This window comes from Megalobrama amblycephala, linkage group LG5 (assembly GCF_018812025.1).
Source record: "Megalobrama amblycephala isolate DHTTF-2021 linkage group LG5, ASM1881202v1, whole genome shotgun sequence".
NCBI classification, from domain to species: domain Eukaryota; kingdom Metazoa; phylum Chordata; class Actinopteri; order Cypriniformes; family Xenocyprididae; genus Megalobrama; species Megalobrama amblycephala.
The window spans coordinates 758426-782214 of record NC_063048.1 but is presented as its reverse complement, the minus strand read 5'-3'; the positions used below and the strand labels follow the sequence as shown (position 1 = coordinate 782214).

The following is a 23789-nucleotide window of genomic DNA, read 5'->3' as shown; positions in this document are numbered from 1 at the left end:
CCACTCTGGGCAGAAACAGTCCAGGTGTTGAGCCGAGCACCAATGAAACTGATATTTGGCATTGGCACAGGGACCAAAGGTGTGGCTATAGCAGCCTGACCCTCAATACTGACTCTCGATGAATAGATTTGGTGGAAACAGGAGAGTTGAGGTTGGACAGCTGTGGTTTTATGTTATTTAGTACCCCTCTCTTTCAGACAGCTAACTCTTGCATTCACTGTGATGGGGTACCGTGTGGTGGTATGCCAATATTACCCTGGATACTGTGGCTCTCAATACTCCACACTTGCTGTCCTGGTCACAGATGAGACACACACCAACAGTTTGTCCTCTTCTGAACTCTGATAAGTCTCCCGTTGTGTTGTGTGGATTGCACTATTTTATAAACAGCTGTCTGTTGCTCTGATAATTCAACCTTCACGCTCTTACTGATGAACTGTGAAATCAGTGAAGACTGGCCATGCATATATAGACGTGAATCCTCCAACACTATATCGACCAGTGTTTCAGTTTCATTGTCAGTTTCACCCTGTACCTGCTGTAGCCAAAGCATAAGAAATGCAGCCGTTTCCAAGCCCTATGTTAACTAAATTAAGACTTCTGGGAATAAATAATCTGGTCTCTTGAGACCAAGTTAATAATTTTGGATCTACTGTAACATTAGGGCTGCATAATTCATCAAAATAAAATAAAATTGTGATATGACTTATGCTGGGTTCAAGTCCTCCTGGGAAGTTTGTATTTACGGGTTGGAAGGTCATGTTTACGACATCAGGTGTGTTCAAGTCACTTTCGTCCGAACAAGATGGCGGTGTACCTTCTGTTAATTAACTACACAAGAATACAGCAAGCTTTTTATACTGAAGAACTTATTAAAATGAAGAACGTCACTGCTAAATACCTGTAAGGGTAACACTTTACAATAACAGTACGTGAATAACCATGAACTAATACCTAAATTAATAGTTACTTCAACATGAACTCATGATTAGTTAAGATATGAACTAATCATGAACTAATGAAGAGTGATCCTTAACTACGACAGAGTCATAAGGATTCATGCATGAAAACAGCAGCCTTAACTACGCGTTAATACATGTTTGATAATTAATGCATTAATTAACATTTAGGGGTAAACTAAATAAATCAGCCTCCATAAGAGTAAACAAGAAGTACTCTGAATTTGAATTAAACGTGATTTAATACTGTCATAATTTACACTGTAATATCATAATCTGCCATCTGCAGCTTTGTGACAAATAATTGCAATGGCACATGATTATTTAGCCATTAATTACATAGATCTGTCTAATCAAATGTGGAAAATAGACTAACTACCACTAATAAATTTAATTTGATCTAAACTGTTTTCTGATTTTTTTAGTTCATTTATATTTAGTCATAGCTAAATAGTCATAGTTTATTCCCGGAACTAAAGTATGTAGGTTTGTTTCTGGTGGGACACTCATTAGTGGCGCACGCTAGGTGTTCTCTTGGCGCGTTTGTTGTGTTGCTGGCATTTTAAACTAATAAATGTTGACTGCTTTGGTAAGCCGAATTAATAATTAAAGACATATTTACATGTATGTTTTATTGGGATTTTCAGGAGGTTATGTGCAGTTATTAACTGTATTTGTATTTTTGTCGTTTAAATGTATATGCTTTGATTAGCATTAGCTTGTGGACGCGCGATTTTACATGTAAATGTGCCTTATGTGTGTCTTTACAGGTATGTTTATGGCTTGCTTTCAAGTCCATATATGTTTAATTATATAAATAAAAATAAAATACAAATACTTTTTATTTTAGTTTTTTTGTACCGGGGTGTAAAGGAATAAGGATGGCACTCTATAGTGTTTATTCATATATTAGTTAATGATGTGTGATATGTGCATCATGTCATGACTTTACTTGTGGGGGCACAATCATAATTAACTCATTATTAACTAACCATATACTAACATCAACTAATGGTTTGTTAATGTATACTTACGTCATGACTTTACTTGTGGGGGCACAATCATAATTAATTCACTGTTAACTACGTACCAAATTCAGCTCATGATTATCATTAACTTACTATCAAATACACATGTACTAACACAACTATATAAGTATTCAGCCCAGTTAAGTGATGTTGTGTGACTTTTCAGAAAGTCAGAGAATGGAGGTACAGTATGATCACGGCCTGCGTCTGGATGGAGAGTGAACTTCTGAATCTGAATCCAGCAAATGCTCCCTGACCTTAGTTCATGTTTCCTGTTTGGTTATTTTTTTGGGAACCGATTCCTCAGGAACTGATGTAAGTCACAGTAGTTTAGTTTGATAGGAAAGAATATCACAAAACAGATTTAAGACCTTTTAAGATAAATAGTGTATTTAGTATTTTATATGTTTGATAAGGAGGGTCAGTGAAAATAATGGCAAAACTAATCATGTGCCTTTCAGTAATGTTTATAATGAAGCTGCTGATGTCAGTAGTTTAAATTCTGACAATAATAAATTGTTTACATTTATTTCAAAGTCCAAATATGTATTATTCCTTCTTATAGAGACTGTTTGATTTAGTTTACCCTAAATGTTAATTAATGCATTAATTATCAAACATGTATTAACGCATAGTTAAGGCTTCTGTTTTCATGCATGAATCCCTATGACTCCTGTCGTAGTTAAGGATCACGCTTCATTAGTTCATATCTTAACTAATCTTGAGTTCATGTTGAAGTAACTATTAACTCAGGTATTAGTTCATGGTTATTCATGTACTGTTATTGTAAAGTGTTACCCCTGTAAGTATTGTGATATTCTGCCATGTTTCTCACTGACACACCCCCAACTCATACAGATCAGGGGGTCCCACTTTATATTAAGTGGCCTTAACTACTATGTACTTACATTTAAATTAATCATTTGATACAATGCACTTATTGTGTACATACATGTTTTTACATTGTACATATATTTTAAAAACACATGCATGTAATTACATCTGTAATTAATTTCTGTAATTACATTTATAATTACACTGTTGACCCATCCCTTACACCTTACCCCTACTCAGAGCTCTGAAATTTGGTGCGAAACCAGAGTACTTCCCCGGATTGTGGTAAGAATAGTTAGAACTAGAAGTGAGGAGATGAAGTGGAGGAGCGATGCTGATAAACTGTCAATGAACAGAGTTAAAGGGTTATTTCACCCAAAAATGAAAATAATGTCATTCATTACTTACCCTCATGCCGTTCCACACGTAAGACCTTCGTTCATCTTCAGAACACAAATTAAGCTATTTTTGTTGAAATCCGATGGCTCAGTGAGGCCTGCATAGCCAGCAATGACATTTCCTCTCTCAAGATCCATTAATGTACTAAAAACATATTTAAATCAGTTCATGTGAGTACAGTGGTTCAATACTAATATTATAAAGCCACGAGAATATTTTTGTTGCGCCAAAAAAACAAAATAACGACTTATTTAGTGATGGCCGATTTCAAAACACTGCTTCAGGAAGATTCAGAGCGTTATGAATCTTTTGTGTCGAATCAGCGGTTCGGAGCGCCAAAGTCACGTGATTTCAGCAGTTTAGCGATTTGACACGCGATCCGAATCATGATTCGACACAAAAGATTCATAACGCTCCGAAGCTTCATGAAGTTGTTATTAGTTGTTAAGTTGTTATAAATTGTTATTTTGTTTTTTTGGTGCACCAAAAATATTCTCGTGGCTTTATAATATTAATATTGAACCACTGTACTCACATGAACTGATTTAAATATGTTTTTAGTACATTAAAGGATCTTGACAGAGGAAATGTCATTGCTGGCTATGCAGGCCTCACTGAGCCATCGGATTTCATCAAAAATATCTTAATTTGTGTTCTGAAGATTAATGAAGGTCTTATGGGTGTGGAACGACATGAGGGTGAGTAATTAATGACAGAATATTCATTTTTTGGTGAACTAACCCTTTAAGTCAGCTGTATATATACCTCTTATCATTAATTGAGTTGACTGGATGTTCTCCTCTCTCGTTGATTAGGTTAATTATGTGAACCTGCTCCTCCCGAACTTTGTTAATAAAACATCATGACTTGAATGCACCATTTGTGCAATTAACAAATTGGAAAGTTGTAAGTATTAGGTAGTCATTTATGCTCTGTACTATATACAGCATGCAGTTTTCAGGGAAGATAAGCTAGTGCTCCATTCCTCATGGATGCTTTCTCATTTGCAGTGTCCAGCCCGTGACGTAGACACTGATCATCATGAAGAATCAGGTCTTTTTATTAGCTTTGCAGTTTAAATCTTGCTTAGAAATGTCTTGGCAAAATCATTTTTTTCAGTGCCATTCATCATACTGTATGTACATATAATCATGTCCACAAAAATGTTTGTATTTATAAAGTCTAGATGTTTATTTCTTTTCATGGGTATTAAATTGCAAAATGATCAAAACAAACATGTAAATGAGCTATCGACGGATGTAATGAGAACAACTGCACGGGAAACCCAGACAACTCCAGCTTTCTGCCGAACACGTTCCTTCACTAAAGAAATGCAGGGATTTTCATTTGTGTCACTGACTAGATATATTTCATGTTCTTATAGTTTGTCAGCAGCACAAAGCTGGACTGGCCAATCAGGAAAATGATCCTTCTTTGGTTAATGTGTCATGATATCTTATTTGACATGACATTAATATTTAAACATTCATTTAAATTTACATTTTACTTACAAAAATCAATCTACTAGAGATGCATTGAAATAAATGTTTAAGTTTTTATATCAACTTTTTAATGAAATAATTATGTTTGTTAAATGGTGGCTGTAATAAAAAGAGGTCATGGTTTCTGGTCATTGAACGGCTTTACTGAGGTAAATGTGACATTACATGATATTAAGCTGTTTTATTGGCGTCTTTCTGCTGTAAAAAAGCTGATTGATCGATTACATGAGATATGATTCATTTGTTGAAGTTGTTCTGTATCTTTCAACATACTTTCTGATGTTCATTCATGTATATTTGGTGCTGTAACTAGTAGTAAAGAGGAAGAGATGATCGGTTCAGCTGAAGATCTGTCACCACACATTAATGAAAAAAATTGACTTCATTTCTTATCAAAAGTAACAAAGCACAAAACTTACTGTGATTTATTGGATTGGATTTTGTCTGAATATTTTAGGTTGCCTAAATTTCAGTGCATCACTACAATCTACACATCTAAAATACATGAAAGGGTTTCCGATTAAAGCTGTATGTTATCAGTTTTGTTCCTGCTGATCCTCCAGACACTGATGTCTCTGTGTTTACATATGACCTGTTGAAACTGAACATTCATTTATTCTTTAAAAAAATAAAAACAGTTACACAATAAAATGCACACAGATACTGTATAATACACAAAGATAAATAAACTGATCTGAATGAGTCTGGAATACTGAAGGCACCAGTTTGACTGAAGTTCAGCCGGACACTAGCTGCAGATCTGAGGTCAGTGTTGATCTGAGGCGGTGATGCTGATGTTAAATCACGAGGTGAGTCTGAATCGACCAATGAGGCTGCCGGATTCATCGGATTTGTCTAGGTCTGTCTTTGTCTCTGGCATATCTGGCACAGCTGGAGCAGCAGAAACTGGAGTAATACTGGTTGGAGCACAGTCGCGCGTACACGATCAGCTTACAGTTCGCCAATTCAGGCTGATCCACACAGTCCGCTGGCAAACCCTGACTCCCGACGAAACCTACAGAGAGTGAGACACAACAATGAAATGCATTCATACAGGTGATCATAAGGTGAGGTCTGCTATAGTTGACACTGTGATGCTGAATTGAGATCGATATACTTAAATTAGAGCAAAATTAAAGAACGGACTGGTGTGAAGTCATTTTGAACAAGGCCAAAACAAAGTTTCTTTGTCATCTCTCGTTCTCCTCACTTCACAGACCTTGTTGAGTGGATTTGGCCAGTCGTACTTCAGCCGCGGCACTGGCGGAGTACGTCCCAGAGTAAGCATTGCAGGTGTACAGCCCCTCATCCACTGACTGGACATTATTTAGTATGAGCGTCCCATCTGCCGACACATGCACACGAAGTCCGTCCGGTCGCACTGGCACACCATTCCTGACCACAGAGACGAGGTGCTGTCATGTTAGATGTACAGTGAATGCTTTATTGACACTTAAAGACAAACCGTGACCTCTGAACTGACCTTGACCAGCCAACCTTCACATTTTCTCCTGTCACCACACAGGGCAGTTGAGCGGTGCTGCCCTGCAGAACATCCACGTCTGTGGGGGCTTTAGTGATCCTCAGGTCCCCTGAAGAAACAGGAAAACATTACGAGCATACTGCAGAGACTGGAAGTTTTTCTGAAATTTTTTGGCCAAATTGTGCAGCCCCAGCACAACAAGCCTGAATTTTTTTAATCACATTTTAGTGTAATATCACAGTTTTTATTAGAAAAGTTACAACTAGATTTTTCCCCAAATCATGCAGCCCTAATATATTGCATATTGTTCAAATACACACAAATAGAGAATGCTGAACACACCAAAAACCTTGAGCTGGATTTGACGTTCTTCAGACTTCTGGGCGTCTGTGACTGTGCAGGTATAAACCCCCGAATCATCTGACGTCAGCTGGTTAATCATCAGTGTGCCGTCAGAGTGCTGAGAATGCCTGCGTTAGGAGACAACATTCAACATCTCATTACACGTCACAGGAAACGACCACAGAGAAGGAAATCCCAGAATCAGTGCTGGTCCTAGACTTCTGAGGGCCCGTCACTGTCAGTTTATTAGGCTGCTGTCACTTTAAGACTGAATGCACAGAGCTAATACACTGACAAGCATTTGATTACTTTAACTGTTTATGTTCACTGATGACCAGGGTTGCCAGGTTTTCAACAAAACCCACCCAGTTGCTACTGAAAACTAGCCCAATTGTGTTTCAGGGGGGTCCCCAGGTAAAAATCATGTTCCAGGAGGTAAAATTCATGTTTTTGGCGGGGGTTACCTGGTAAAATTCGCATTCCTGGGGCTAAATATCATATTATTTGGGGTCGCTTCAACCTGCACGGACATGAAAAACAACCCGTGGCAACAGTGTAAAAAAAGCCCAATTCTGAGGGAAAACTGAGGACTCAGCAACACTGCTGAAGAAATAACTGAATGCGTTTAAGTTAAAAGTCCCCAAGACGTATTTTCATGACATATTTTTGTCTGTATTTGTCCATTTAAGCACTCACCAGAAGCCCAAAGTAGCATGTACTTGTCTGTGTTTCTCTCCATCTCAGGATCACGCTCACAGAAAGCCGCCTGTTGAACAGCGTCTTCTCTTCACAGGCTCAATACCGCTCTTACACGTGACGTTACACGAGTCGACTGATCTGGGCAGAGTTTCCCAAAAGCATCATAAGCCTAAGTTGATCGTAGCTTCATTGGTGGCCATGGAGCTATGATCAACTTAAGCTTACGATGCTTTTGGGAAACTCTGCCCTGGATGTTACGTATGGTGGCAGCGCACCGCTTTAAAGGAAAGGAATAGAAAGTGGCTTCATGTTTTTATAATCGTTGGAAGCCTAAAAATCAAAAACGAAAACTAAAACACAGCCCTTAATCATTCTTGAGAGCAAGGGGGCCCCCTGGTGGTTCGGGGGGCTCTACACAACTTGCATACTTTGCATACAGGGAGGACCAGCACTGCCCAGAATGCACTGCAATGAAAATGGTGGATGAGGCAAGAAAAAGGTTGATAACAAAGCATTTCCTTCAATACCACAAATTATCATGGTTATTATCGTTAACTAAAACCATAAGAAAAAAAACTATTTCTTGAAATAAAATTGACATTAACTGAAATGACAATATAAAACGTAAACTTATTTTATTTCAGCTAGTTCAGCTAGGGCAACATTTCTATTTTTTGTTTAGTATAACTTGATAATTAATTAAAAGTTAATAAAAACTATACAGACATTAAAAAATGAATAAAAATGACAAAAACAATAAAATTACTACAAACATTACTCTGATTAAAATGAAAATAGAAAATATATAATAGTATGAAACTACAGTAGTATAACAATGACACTAAAATAACTGCAAATTATTGCAGTGTTGTTTAATTTCATTTTATTTTATTTTATTTTATTTTTAAAAATTGGTGTGTTTGTGTGTTTTGTGTAGTTTTAAGGCTCAAAATCTAACTTGGAATCAACTGTGAATGGAGTCTCCTGTGTACTTTACTATTTGTATGACACAGAGTTGCTGCATATTTTTAGCATAACAAATCATTCTCTTATAAGGTCCATTGAGGGTAGGATGCTGCGTTCGAAGGGAGCTGCCCATGTAGACAGCACAGAGCAAAGCTGCTCACTAGGGTTTGAAGAGAAGTGCAGATGAAGATACCTGAGAGAGTTGAGTGGCTGTCCAGCTCTGCTCCAGTGAATGGTGACCGCATGTATGGCCGAGACTGGCAGCACTGTGCACTGCAGTTTGGCCGTCTGACCTGCTCGAGCCTCAACCAGAGACGAATAGTCAATCGTGAACCTGAAAAAAACAAGGACCATGATGAGCAATGCAAGTATGAGTGAGAATATGTGCTGCATAATTTACCAGCAGTGTGTCATTTAATGATTGATGACTGTACCTGGAAGATGAATGTGATGTGATTGATTGAGAAGAGTCCACCTCTGATATTCCTGCACCATTCTGGGATGTTCCTGTATTTGGTAATGAAAGAAACTGTTCCTTTAGTCAGAAAAACTATTGTGTGTATACACCAGGTGAAAATGTTAACCAGATAAGATATAAGTAAGAAAAAAGGTAAGAAAAGGTAACAGCACACCTCTCTCACCATTAACATTTAATAGGGTTTATTTAAAGGGAACATATCATGAAAGTCGGACTTTTTCCGTGTTTAAGTGCTATAATCGAGTCCCGGTGCATCTACCAACCAGAAAACATGAAAAAGACTGAACACCGTTACTGACAATCCTCATTTTGGCTGCGTGAGATTCTCCAGCTTTGTTGTTGTTGAGCTGTTAAAGCTCCGCCCTCTTCTGGAAAGGGGGCGGGAGCAGCAGCTCATTTGCATTTAAAGGGACACACACAAAAACGGCGTGTTTTTGCTCACACCCAAATAGGGGCAAATTTGACAAGCTATAATAAATGATCTGTGGGGGATTTTGAGCTGAAACTTCACAGACACATTCTGGAGACACCAGAGACTGATATTACATCTTGTGAAAGGGGCATTATAGGTCCTCTTTAAATCATTAACCCTGAATGCGATCAATAGTAATAGTGATGGTTGCAAGCATTGAATGAAGTATAAATGATTTGTAAGTAAATCAATAGATAGGCTAGAGCTGACCTGAGACAGACAGGTAAATGTAGCGGTGATCTCTCTCACGCTCTCTAGTGGCCACACACAGAAACCAACCAGAGTCCAGCAGTGTGATGGGCCCAACCAACAGAGAGCCATCTGACTGCTGCTGATGCCTACATGATCAAGTAAGAATTAGACAAAAAGTGCACATATCCAGCCGGCATAAAGCTCAATGAGGGTGCTCAACCACAAAAAACAAAAACAACAACAAAAAAACAATCACAACAAAGGAAAAGTTGGCACACTACAGATCCATAGATAGAATTTTATTTTATTTTTTGGAGTAAGGTGTTCATTGTTAGATCTAGTCATTTGATGTTTTTACTTTCAGTCGAGTTTAGCTGTTTGTTTTTGCTAAATTATTTGCTCGTATCATCAGATCGTGGTTGTATCTCTCTATTAGTGTTACTGGATCTTAGTGCTGCATTTGACACTATTGATCACAATATTCTTCTAAATAGACTCGAAATGAAACTATGTTGGCATTAGTGGAATTGCATTGGCATGGTTCAAATCATACTTATCTGACCGTTATCAGTTTGTAGTAGTAAACAATGAGATGTCATATCGATCACAAGTTAAATATGGAGTACCGCAAGGCTCAGTACTAGGACCGTTGCTTTTCACTCTGTACATGCTACCCTTGGGAGATATCATTAGGAAGCATGGCGTTAGTTTTCACTGTTACGCTGATGATACTCAGCTCTATATTTCTTCACGCCCTGACGAAACTTACCAATTCACAAAATTAACAGAATTAATAGCTGATATAAACAAGTTGGATGACCAGTAATTTCCTACTACTAAATCCTACCATAGATTCTAATTATTGGACCAAAAACCTCTTCACGTAATAACCTAGAATACTGTCTAACACTTGATGGATGTTCTGTCAAGTCTTCATCGTCAGTTAGGATAAAAAATAGTTATGTGAGAGTGCCCAGGAGGTGTGCTCTTTGCCATCTTTCATTTGAAAGCCACATTTCTAGCATCTGTAAAACTGCATTTTTCTAAATGACATATTTTTCTTACATTTCTAAATATATCTAAATTACGACATGATGTCTTTACTGCCTTTCTGGGGCTTGAAAGTGGTCATTTTTTGTGTAGGCTGTCAATGGAGGGACAGAAATCTCTCAGATAATTATTAAAACGATCTCAATATGTGTTTTCTGAAGATAATTAATTAATGACAGAATTTTCATTTTTGGGTGAACTATACAAATTTTGGAATCTGAATCTAGATTACATGTAATCAATTACTACCCCGCACTGTATATGACATTCATATTATACACCAATTATACACTCTTAAAAAGGTTCACTGGGGTTCTTGACTCAATTTTATACCAACAAAAGGTTCTATTTAGCCAGAAATGTCTTAAATTAATTGCATAATACTTTTATGTTTATCAGGTTATTTGAGTTTTTTTTTCTAGTCATAAAGTGATTACGACCTGCTTAATTCAAAAATTCAATAAAAATAAAATTAAATAAAATTAAAACAAATTTAATTAATTAAAACTAAATCTCTAAAATGATCCGATGATGGGAAAGGTTCTACATATGAAGCACTGACAGAACCCTATATATATATTCCCATATATTCTGAGAGTGTAGAAGGAGGTAAATGCTGCAGGTACTCACCTGGAGGGGTCAACAGGGTCACCGTCGCGTCTCCACTCCACAAGCACAGTGGAGGAGGGCCGTGGGGTCACCCTGCAGGGCAACACTACCTGCTGACCAACCAGCCCCTCCACCGTGGAGGGATCCGACTTGTCTATACTCACACCTACAGATGTCCAGCTGAAGTAAAGGAGTACGGAGAGAAAGAGGAAACAGACACAGGTACAGAGAATAGAGGGACAGAAGAGATGGGGTAGAGACAGACAGACATGCAGAAAGAAAGACAGAAAGAAAAAAGGGAGGAAGAAGAGAACACATATGACTTTATGCTGTACTATTGGGAACGGTCACCACAGCAAGCATAAAGATCCGCCTCGACCGGCTACAGCTGGAATACAGGACCCCAAAGAACAACACCAGCCCAACATGCTGACAACTCAATCAAAAGAGACCACAGGAAGAGGCTAACATATTCAGACAGAAAGGATCAAAACCTAAAAGTTAACCATTTCCTTATGGACCAACCATAGAGTGCTGCAGGAATGACGTATTTCGGTGGGTTAAAACCCACAAACAAGTGGCATTTTAGCACTTGTGGTTCCATCGCCCTGAAATCAATGGGTTTTTGAACAGGTTTTTGGTTAAATGCCTGAAATAAGGTCTGTGGTGAACACAAACTTGAGATGTTTTCATGTTTTATTCTAAGACCAAAAATACATCAGTAAGACCTGTGTGATTTTCTAAAGCTTTTATTTGTCTTGAAAAACGTGCTTCCTAACAAGTGTCTGAATGACGCTGCAGAGGTTGATGGGGACATTAAACATCATCACACTGAACAGGTAAACTCATCTACTCACTAGCAGCTTTTTACGTTTATAATTGTGCTCTTGAAAACTATTATAACTCAAACTTTAAGGAATTTCACCCTCATGCCGTTCCACACCCGTAAGACCTTCGTTCATCTTCAGAACACAAATTAAGATATTTTTGATGAAATCCGATGGCTCAGTGAGGCCTGCATAGCCAGCAATGACATTTCCTCTCTCAAGATCCATTAATGTACTAAAAACATATTTAAATCAGTTCATGTGAGTACAGTGGTTCAATATTAATATTATAAAGCCATGAGAATATTTTTGGAGCGCCAAAAAAAAAAAAAAAACGACTTATATAGTGATGGCCGATTTCAAAACACTGCTTCAGGAAGCTTCGGAGCGTTATGAATCTTTTGTGTCGAATCATGATTCGGATCGCGTGTCAAACCGCCAAACTGCTGAAATCACGTGACTTTGGCGCTCCGAACCGCTGATTCGACACACTGATTCATAACGCTCTGAAGCTTCCTGAAGCAGTGTTTTGAAATCGGCCATCACTATATAAGTCGTTATATATTTTTATTTTTTTGGTGTACCAAAAATATTCTCATCACTTTATAATATTAATATTGAACCACTGTACTCACATGAACTGATTTAAATATGTTTTTAGTACATTAATGGATCTTGAGAGAGGAAATGTCATTGCTGGCTATGCAGGCCTCACTGAGCCATCGGATTTCATCAAAAATATCTTAATTTGTGTTCTGAAGATGAACGAAGGTCTTACGGGTGTGGAACAACATGAGGCAGAGTAATTAATGACAGAATTTTCATTTTTGGGTGAATTAACCCTTTAAAGGTGGTGATGTTGAAGTCATGCAAACAAGCGTAGTTCATTATGTTTAGCTCTTTACTTCTGGTGATTTTATTTAGGCTTCAAAATTCATAAAAGCTGTTAAAATTCATAAAAGCTGTTTTCATTTGTGAAGATTGTCATGATGAACAAAAAGTGTAAAAATCATAAACTTTTGTTTATCACAGAGCTTATGTTCTGCTATATTTCAAAAGGCAATGGAAAAATATTATTGGTTTCTGTTAAGGGAACCAGCGTGATGCGAACGTTTGAGTTGGTCTACAAAAACACATCATCGCTGCAGCACTCTATTACTATCTCTCAGATCAGCATGTCTTTAAGTGTCATCAGTGAAGGGGACGTTTACACGACAAAGATGTACAAAAACGGAAAAGTGTTTACTTTGCTTTTTTTTTTGCATACAGAAGACAACATTTGTGTATTTGTAGTTTACACAGAGCCGATAACTGTATTGTTTTCAAAAACCTGCACTTTGAAACCGGTTTTCAAGTTTGGTTTCAGGCCCCCAAAATGCTGTAGTTGTGTAAATGAACGGTTTCCGTTTTTAGTTGAAACAGTGTCGTGTAAACGGACCCTGAATCTTCTGTCCTTTTCAGTTACTCAGACTGAGAGACAGCAAAAAGATTTTTTTTTTTTTTGTGACAAAACATTAATCCAATATTGCATTTTTGTGCTTTGTTTCATTTATATTGCTTACTGTTGTATGTTTAAAAAGGAATAAAAATACATTAGGAATAATTCCCAATGACAAACAGAAGAGGAAATTAAAGGGTAAGGTCTGGGTAAGGTCTTTAGTAAGTTGCATCAAGTTTTATATGGTCAGAAACAAAACAATTACTTCCTTAAAGTGATTGTTAGAACCATTTGACCACTTCACCAGCAGCCTTTGTCAAAGCAATAGTGCTGCCTTCCAGAAGTACAATTTATTACTTGATACTTTACTATATTTCGGACTTGGTGTTAGTATTAGGATGAGGGAATCAATAAAAATGCAGTCAACAGTTCAACATGTATTGTTGGCTCTGAAACATTCAGAGGGGAGCATGTAGATCAGGCCTCAACATCAGCCCTAAATCTGATTGGTTGATTGGAATCTTGTTCCAGAACCAACAAGGACGTTGATCCATGGACACTTAGCAAAATCACAGCAAGCATAAAGGCTCCGATATACTTCAAGCGAAATCACCGTGAGTATATCAGGGCTTAAAGATGAGGTGATCTACTCTACAACATTCTGTTTCACATGTTCACAGTCCACCTGAATCATCCTACAGCTTCATTGTAAGGACTTGGGAGAGACACACAGAGATAGTCAGGGATGACTGGGACCCGCAGCAGGTTTTATTAGCCATACTGTAATGAAATCATGTACCACACACAGACCTGGGGATGGGAGGAAAACTAAACCTAACTAAACAACACTAAAAGCAACAGAGAAAGGAGGTTAACAGTCTGCGTCAGGGCAAATAAACCAGTCCCAAAAGCACAGCAATGTCCAACACGTCGCGGTGAGGGGTGTACACTTCTGCAGGGTGTGTGTGAGAGTGTATGTTGATTAGTATGATTAAGAAGCGTGAGGCAAGTTATAATACATCAAATGACATTACACTGCATTAGAATTGCAAGATAACGTGTTACGAGTGTGTACACAGGGTCTAAAATTAACTCTGGTGAGGAACAAAAACTTGCTAGTTGGCCAATAACCTTTTAGGAACTTAACATCATACATGTTTAAGTTGAACTTTATGAATGATAGTATAATACTCACTGGTTGCGAGTGATTTCAATCAAAGACATACAAACATTGACATTTTATTGTCATACATTTATCTAGGATGGTTTGAAGTTTTTCTTTTTCTCCAGTACTCCAAATAATGCCACATATATGGAATATTCCTCACATTAAGCCACCAAAACTAAAATATGCCTGTAAATTATTTTTATTGAGAGACCAATCTATACTCTATAAAATGCTGGGTTAAAAACAACCCAAGTTGGGTTGAAAATGGACAAACCCAGCAGTTGGGTTAAATGTTTGATCAACCTGCTGGGTAGTTTTATTTAACTCAACTATTGTTTAAAAATGACTACATGTCTGGCTTAAAATGAACCCAAAATATGTTGGAAATTAAAAATCCGACACATAATTACTAGAGGCAACAATAATGATCAAAAGGTGAACATTTATTTATAAGCAATTTAATAAATGTTTATTGTTTAATTATTCATTAAACATATTAAAAATTTTTCATTTCCAAAATATTTTGGGTATCAATATCAATAGTTGAGTTAAATAAAACTATCCAGCAGGTTGATCAAACATTTAACCCAACCGCTTGGTTAAAACAACCCAATTGCTGGGTTTGTCCATTTTCAACCCAACTTGGGTTGTTTTTAACCCAGCATTTTCTAGAGAGTAGCTTGTATGTGATGTTGCATGTGAAACAATTGAGGACAAAGTCAATTTTTCATAAAAAAATACAGCTTCATGGCCATCAAAAATAGATATATTTTTACTCACCATTGTCAGATGAGGTAAAAAGTTAATTTTGGATCCTGTGTGTACATATGCTGCAGTCTGTTAGTGAAGCAATGCTCACTATCACTACCTTTGTGCATGTAAAAAGCATATGCATTTAAAACGTCTATGTAAGACTCTGCGCATGTCCCATGGGCTCCTCTCTTGGCTCTTCAGCAGGGCGTGAAGGGCAGACAGCAGAAGAGAACTTGCAGGGGCTTGGGATTGGGCCTGGGAGAGGAGGAGAGCGATCCAGGGCAAGTTGGATAATCTTACCTGGCGGCGGGGCTGCTCTGCTGCATGGCACTGGCGGCCAGCCGGTGAGCCCGGTGCGCGTGGATCGCACCACTAGAACTGAGATGGACACGTGCTGGGAAGAGACGTTCACCGTGCTGTAAGACATGCGCCTGGTCCCGCTGGATTAGTTCCGATCTCAGGCACATCTTCTGGCATTCCTCCTCCGAGGCGAAGTTGTTGCTGTTGCCATGGCAGCCGCCATACCAGAAGTGCATGCAGCGTGAGGCAGAGCGGTCATAGTAATAACGGGACGTCCACTGATCGCATGGCCCGACCGTATGGGGTAGGTCACAAGACAGAGAACCCTGTGCTGAGGGGCAGAGGGGTAAGAGACAATATGCAATATGACAATAATCTGTTCTAAAACATTCAATAGGTCAGCAACTTTCCTCAAACACCAGTGTTGTTGTTGAGACCAAGTCATTCAAGTCCAAATCAAGACCAGAAGAGTTCCTTGGCCTTGAATATTTCATTGTCTTGCTCATATTATCATGGTGTTGGTCTTGGTTCTTTCGGACTCATTCTTCTTCTCAGACTCAAATGAGCTGGTCTTGACTACAACCACTGGTGTAACTTTGTTTTAAAAAGTGTGTGGAATAGGAGTGTGTGTGGGGGGAGGGGGTATCAATAGTAAATTGAGTTAATTTATCACATAGAACTAATGTTTATTGTGATAGTTTCATCCTTACATCTACTGTAATACAATATATTGTTAGTCCCTAGAGCAGTGTTCTCAAACTCAATTCCTGGAGGGCCACAGCTCTGCACAGTTTTGCTCCAACCCTAATCAAACACACCTGATCCAGCTGATCAAGGTCTTCAGGATTACTGGAAACTTCCAAGCAGGTGAGTTGGAGCTGGTTGGAGTTATACTGTGCAGAGCTGTGGCCCTCCAGGAATTGAGTTTGAGACCACTGCTCTAGAGTCTTTAAATCAGTGAAAAAATACATAGAACAACATTTAACGTTTGTGTGTCTTAAGTCTGGTGGTAGAATTTTTATTGAGCGTGTCAGAGGTTCTGGATTTTAATCTGCAGTTCATGAATGTTCATCACTGATTGTATATCAAGAGCAGGGACACGTCTGACTCTCTAACCATTAAGCCACGACTGATTTCAACTAGATTGAAGCGCTCACCTTTTACACTGGGCTCGTTTGCTGCGGTCCGAGCCCAGGCACGATTATTCGCGGTGCCCCCTGCAGCATTGTTCTGGTTTCACACTAAACTTGATTCTATCGAACCCTGGTGCGTTTGCATTCATCTTACGTCATCACAAACATGCACGGCACATTATAGAAAACAGAACGTGGGTCAGTGAATTGAATTTTTTGTTAATTTGGTGCTATTATGTGCAGCAGAGTAAACAACACTTGTGTTTACTGTATGTGCGTCGCATGTAGACGGCTTTCTACTGCTTGCAAACAGCCTATATGGAGGAGACAGTCGATTGCCATTCATTTGCTGCTCTGATTGCACTCGCAAAGCGCAAATACACTGCAGGCTGTTATTGAAGTAAATACATTGTAATTAGCTAAAACGCATGCGCAGGTTACTTTACTTCCTGAACAAGGGCGCACCCGAGTCCGTGTTGCTTTCATATTCACGTGAACTGTGCCACAGTTCAAGTGCAACCAAATTTAGACCACCTCCTTCAGGTAGTCTTGGGTTCGGTACCCCAGTGCGCACCTGGGTTTGCACAACAGCTTTCAGTGAGTGAGTGGGGACAAAGTGGAGGGTCCCACCTGCCCCACCCGCAAATTACACCTATGACTACAACGTAGTCTAACTCTTCCCCAACACATTTTGCTCAAAAATATCAATATCATGAGCTCAAAATTATCAATATTCAGACAGGCATATTCTCAACAGTGCATGCATTACACCACAATACTCCACTTTAATTTTGAAGCAGTTTACATGAAAACCATCACTAGTACCCATTAATGTAATATTCAAAATCAATTTAAGCTAATTTTGACACATTGTGAAACATTATTCTTCAGCGAGGACAACAACTACTTTTGAAAATAAAACAACTAACATTTGAAAACTATTGGAAAAAAAGACGATCACTATGTCAATACTGTGACTTACTATTGCTGTGGGGGTTGGAGCACCCCTCCCCGTGAGTACCACCAGCTGCCGTCACACCATCAAAGCAGCAACCGTAGGTGGATGTTTGGCAGTCTGTGGGTTCAGATGGTAGGGTATCTGACTTTATAGGTAAAATAAAAAAAATAAAAAAACAGAAAGACAAAGACAGAGTGAGACATTAGGGTAGGGGTCATCAACTATATTTGTCCAAGGGCCAGAATTTTTCACTGCAGACACTGTAAGGGCCAGATACTCGTAATATAAAATAAAATTCGAATTGTATCCTAATACTGTATGTTATTATTTGATATACTAATTCTAATTCCAAATTTATGTTATTTTTTACATATTACCTGTACTGCAGCAAGCCACCAGGGGGCGATAGCGATATTTTAGGCTTCATATTTGTGAGGCTTTCAAGCTGTCCATCACTGTCACGCAATTGTGCGCAAATCCCAGGCAAGGAAAATTTTGACATTTGTGAAAAAATGAGCACGTGAAACAATAAAAGATGTTCAATGAGAGAACGCGTTTATCGTCATTCTTGACTGAAGGCAGGCTATGGCACAAGCTACTTTTCAGAAGGCTTTTTGTTTCGTTAGATTAAAAATAAAAAACGGTTCTCATTCCCCCTTGAATAAGGCCGGCGACACACTGGCTGCGTGAGCGACTCAGCTGCGTGGCGTGTCCGTTTTTATTTCGGCTCCCATATTTAACAGATTGGAGTTTGCACACTGAGACACGCGTCTCAGGCGCGCTCGAGCCACGCAGAAAACGCGTGCATGCTAGAAATAGAACCGACGCGTGTTCCAGCAACGGGAGTGTTCTCTGGCTAGAGCGCAGAACAGCGGAGTTTGTGCATGTCTGAGCTTGTGTTTTGTTGCTTTGACATTGTGGAAAATAGAATAATAGACAAAATGTATTAGCATTTTTACCCGTTATTATCAATCTAAATTAATCTCGTTTTTAATTTAACTTAATTTCGTTTTTCTTTGTTTAAATTTCTGTGTCAATTTGTTAGTCAGAAAATTATTAGACTACCTTAAAAGTATTGCTTAATTTAACAGACCTGTGTGTGTGCGTTTTATATCACTAGTGCAGTGTCCGTTCTCGGAGCATAAGCCCTGCCCGCGTGAGGTGCGCCGCTTCCCGCTCGCGCTGCTCTAACTGTAGTTTACTAAAAGTTTATTAATTCTGAATGTGTCGCGTCTCGCGTGTCCATCTATATTGCACCAAATGCGACACTGCACTCCCCTGTGAAGTCGATTGGATGAACGGTTCTCGAAATAATAAAAATGCAAACGGATATACAGACACAGATTCCTGCCTTTATTAGAGAGAAAAATATGTTCAGCCCCTCTCTCCGAAGCTTCGAATAGTCGATGTTCATCAAAAAATGGTATTCGGACCAGCCCTAAACTTTTTCCTCTTACAAGGCTATTCCTGAATTCAGTATTATTCTGGGGGCCGGATGGAAATCTCTGGCGGGCCGGATTTGGCCTGCGGGCCGCCAGTTGACGTTGCATGCATTAGGGAGTATCTTTCAGAGGGTGTAAGGTGTACAAATGCAAACAGCAGGTCATAAAGTCTCAATAATAAATGTAACCCGTTAACAAAAGTAACTCACAGTTCCACAAAAATGGTTTCTAAACAAAAGATCCAAAAAAGTAGTGGCAATTAACTTTCCTAAATTAAAAAGAAAATCACTAGACAGATCTTAGAAACTCAAATATGTAGATAATGCAATCTAAGAGCAGGACTGTCAAGAGAACATCACATATTTCCTCAAAATCCCCAAACAGTGGACAGGCATCAACCTCCAGAACATGTGCAACGGACCACCAAGAATAATTCCAGCCAGAAAGGGCAAGACCTCGAGGGACACAAGTAGGAAGTGAAGAGTCTGTTGAAAAACTAAGCTCACTCACAGACTGTTGGACATCGAAAATCAGTAGGCCAACTTGAGGGGTTCAATATAATGTGGTGAGAACATCTTTGAGACCATCTTAAGGGGTAGATGTTGTTTTTTTGGTTGACCTGCTCTGAGCTAGAAGGTGCCCCATGTTGATCTGTTTGGCATACAGTCAAGCTGCTTGCTTTCTTTAAAGCCACTTTCTTCTAGCCACTTCTCTTCCAAAGACATCACCCTGCTCATGGGCCATACCCGTCTTGGGAAGTCATATTCCCTTGCTGCACTGCCTCCAAAATGTTCCTCTGCGGATATGATCCCAGTTGTTCAATCGATGAATATTGTATAGCTTCAATCCAAAAGGGGGAGTGTACAGTTTTGCATTACTCCACTGAATTTACACCCTGATGGTTTCCCGAGGGTGGGATTTGGCAGCTCATTGGCACCCCTTCCTATATGGTCCTGCAGATGACATTCTGGAGGAGGTTTACACCCTTGACCTTTTGACGCAATATGATGATCTGGAGCAGGGATTTCCAATCCTGCTTCTGAAGAGCCACCTTCCTGCAGAGTTTACTTGCCTTGAAGTTTGACCATGGAGACCTTGATTAGCTCATTCAGGTGTTTTTAATTGGGACTGGAGCTAAACTCTGCTCAAAATCAGCCATTCAGCCCTGATCCGGAAGATCTTGCCATCAGGATGACTGGCTTTGTGTTGCTGCAATTGCTTATCATGGGCCTCTTGGGGACAAGGGGACTTCCTCATTCCCTCCTAATACTGATCCTGTGACCAGGACCAGGAGTTATGGAGTATAACTCCAATCATAAAATCCTTTGTGATGTCCACATGCCTCCATACAGTGGGGGCAATCCTTTTACAACTGCTCTGTCCTTGTGGACTTTGGGGCCGAGAGCAACTGCATTGGCTCCTCACTGATATCCAAGTGGGGCCACAAGGGGAAAGTGAACAATATCTGTGTGGCTCTCCAACAAAAACCTGCTAATAATCTCAGAAGCTGGCATGATGGTTCACTGGGTCCGTTGTTCAGGCTCCCACTCTCCCTCCATAGAGTCCTACCCATGAGTCTAGTGTTGAATGTGTCTGCTGTAGTTTTTCGAATCTTCGTGTCTCGAGTGCATGTTTAACCACCAGTAAGTGTCATTCACTGGGAGAGAGATGTTGGGAAAAATAGACATGGATGCACCTTGTCTGGGGAATGCTGGGATAACAACATCTTAAAAATATGTATATCAGAAACAGGGTTGTGTAATTTAGTTAGTATTTTTAGCATTTGTTAATTTGTGAAATTAGTTTTTATGAACCTATAAAGTCTCTTTGTTCATCAGACCTGCTCTGTTTTACTGTTCCTCGATCTTGTCTGATACACAACGGTGATTGTTCTTTTTCTGTTGCACGAGTATTTCTAAGTACACTTGCTAAATGGAAACTAAATGGAACAGGCAAAGTCTAGACAGGAACGTAGCTTGTGGAACACTGTTCTGGATCATTCCAGCTCAATTTGGTAACAGCAAATGGAACACTCACTGCTGGAGACCAGTTAGGCCAGGAATCTGGACAGCCCTCCTTGTTGGGGCCTTGGGCTATGGTCACACCATCATGACAGCAGCCGTACCTGAGAGAAGTGTTCATATGCATTATATTTTTGGTAAGGATTGTTAAGGATTGTTAAGGATTGTTAAGGCTGGATCTGCAAAACCAGCAGATTTTTTGTTTTAGGCTCATGAATATCTGTCAATTAGTCTTTGTAATAAACCAAGTCCAAGTCCATGTGTACCTGCTCCATGTGCAGGATGCTAGGCTTTGGTCCTGGGGACAGCCTTGGTGCTGTGGTCCATTAGCTGGTGTACTTCCATCAGGACAGCAGCCATAGTGAGTCTGGCTGCAGTGAGGAGTGAGAGTCGTGCCATGAGGATTGTGGACTGCATTGTTTTGAGGAGTTTCTGTTGTGTTAGATAATAAAATAACAAGAATTTTTTTAAATGTTTCCTGCAGACAAAGAGCTTCTTCATAAAACAAAGTGTCTGATAAAATGTATGGTCGCTTGACTATGTCATCTTTTCAACACCTTATTACAGGACACTTACCATATTTGATCAGATCTGTCCAATGGAGAGACAAGTTTATACTTTGTAGTAATTATTATGCTGGGAAAACCTAGTGTTTTACACACCCAATTATATGTACTTCTGAATTATTAACCATAACAGTGTCCCCGAATTTGAATATCCAATAGTCATACTGATGCCTCTATTCAGTGGATTTTTTTTTCTGGACAAAATGAATAATTATGACAATTCAACAATATTGTCACAGTCTTGTTTAGTTTCTATTCTTACCCTGCATCCCAATGTCCATACTATCCATCCTAAATAGTATGTGAGATTACAATAAGTGTGTCCCAAAGCATAGTGTGTCGAAGAGTATGCCGAAATTCCCCGGATGGTCTGCTATTTCCGGTATATTTTCGAAGTGTGGATCTGTGCACACTATAACGCCTAATATTGCCCCAAACCCATTGTGCTTTGGAGGAGGATTCAGTTCAGAACTACAAACACAAATAAAAAGTGTTTAAAAACTACAAACATAGTGCATGTGTGCAACTGGCAGTTTAGATAAAGGGGTTTTAGTGACTAATAATTTAACTATGTGACAGAGACAATTGTATAATGTGATAGTATGTCTCAAAGCTTGGATACACACTCAAAAGCATGTACTTTTTATCACAAAAATAGTAAACACTTTTAGGGCGTAGTATAAATAGGTGAACTAGGATGCAGCATTAGTTTCACTGTCACTATTTGTCTTGAGTTCTAGTCATTCATTAGTTGTCTTGGTTTCTAAATAGTTTACACCTGTGCCTTGTTTTGTCATCATCCTCTGTGTATTTAAGCCTTCAGTCTTCCTCAGTTCATTGTCTGTGTTAAAATTACATTCCAGTGTGTAGTGCTTTCTGGTTCCTGTTTATTAAAAAAATATTATTTAGTATCGTTTATTCTGCAACACACACCCCTGACAAATATATTTGAAAGTCATATTTTTTTTTAACATTTTAACAATAGGCATAAACTGTTAATTATCAGCATTTATGAACAACTGCTTGGCAAAAAAAGATGTTGCATTAATTCTGTTAATTATTTTAAACATGTTAAACAATCCAAAAAGTGAAAAGTAGAAATGATTGTTTTATTTTTCCCTCACAGACTCTGTGAGGGAAAAATAAAATGCATCACAAATTTATTTTATTGGCTCTGATCAAAAAGATCAAATTAACTAGTCTTTGTTGTTGTAAGCAGGGAACTGCACACAAGAACCAGCTTTAACGAGTATAAATTCCCATGCTGGTCTAAGCTAGTTTGATGCTGGTTTGATGCTGGTCTAGTCTAGCCGATTAAGCTGGTTAAGAACTGAACTCGGGATCAGACCAAGATTAACCTTACAATGAGATAAAAGTATGACGGCCAACTATGCTCAGAAACCAACCTAGTGAAGGATCCTCAAGGGTGTACGGCAGGAAGCCCTGGACGGTGTTATCGTGACCTGTCGGGTCCTGCATGCTGGGAACCTCTGTTCATACCAATGTGAAAGAGAGAGATAAACTTAATAAACAATGTGGATCAAACCCATTTAAACACTTTAGAGTTCTGTACATCTACACTTGCTCTCAAATGTTTTGAGTAATTAAGTTTTTTTAATGATTTTGAAAGTCTCTTCTGCTCACTAAGGCTGGATTTATCTTATTTAAAATACAGTAAAAACAATAATATTGTGAAAAATTATTGCAATTTATTGTTTTCTATGTGAATATATAGTAAAGTGTAATTTATTCCTGTGATCAAAGCTGAATTTTCAGCATCATTACTCCAGTCTTCAGTGTCACATGATCCTTCAGAAATCATTAATTTATTGTGAAAGAAAACTGTTACCATGAATGGAAATGTGGGGAGCATATAAAGGCTCAAATGAATGTGCTGAGGCGTATGTGATGTGGAGAGGTGTTGTGTACCCTGAGGCCTGTAACAAGGCTGGGCGTTGCATCTCTCAACGGTGGGAGGTTTGGGTTTGGCCTGGCACTCCTCTACCCTGTACATGTTCCTCTGTCTGTCTGAACAGATCACCTGCCGTTCCCGCAGCCCCGAGCCACAGCTCTTAGAGCACTAGAGAGAGGGAGAGAGCAGGTAAGGTTATGTCATATATAATCAAGAGGGAGGGTGCATGCATTTCCAAAGGTGTGTCTGTACATGAGG

At 39.0% G+C, this 23789-nt stretch overlaps 1 protein-coding gene and 1 long non-coding RNA gene across 3 annotated transcripts in view; one reads left to right on the top strand and one right to left on the bottom strand.

The window, feature by feature from the left end:
- The first annotated feature begins 1450 nt into the window (after positions 1-1450).
- On the top strand, positions 1451-4397 carry LOC125268270. Its single transcript, XR_007184860.1, has 3 exons — positions 1451-1548; positions 2154-2302; positions 4231-4397. It is a non-coding gene; the product is annotated as an uncharacterized LOC125268270 (long non-coding RNA).
- A 735-nt stretch (positions 4398-5132) lies between these two features.
- paplna (papilin a, proteoglycan-like sulfated glycoprotein) overlaps positions 5133-23789 on the bottom strand; it is a 42616-nt gene continuing 23959 nt past the window's right edge. For both annotated transcript variants that reach the window (XM_048190333.1, XM_048190334.1), the window contains 14 exons: positions 23549-23699; positions 23026-23109; positions 21320-21485; positions 21070-21157; positions 17615-17735; positions 15500-15830; positions 11035-11193; positions 9373-9500; positions 8647-8719; positions 8406-8546; positions 6548-6675; positions 6206-6314; positions 5942-6117; positions 5133-5737 (listed from right to left, as the gene is read on the bottom strand). In XM_048190333.1, coding sequence (XP_048046290.1) covers positions 5565-5737; positions 5942-6117; positions 6206-6314; positions 6548-6675; positions 8406-8546; positions 8647-8719; positions 9373-9500; positions 11035-11193; positions 15500-15830; positions 17615-17735; positions 21070-21157; positions 21320-21485; positions 23026-23109; positions 23549-23699 — 2028 coding nt within the window. In that variant the 3' untranslated portion in view covers positions 5133-5564. The remainder of the gene's footprint in view (positions 5738-5941; positions 6118-6205; positions 6315-6547; positions 6676-8405; positions 8547-8646; positions 8720-9372; positions 9501-11034; positions 11194-15499; positions 15831-17614; positions 17736-21069; positions 21158-21319; positions 21486-23025; positions 23110-23548; positions 23700-23789) is intronic.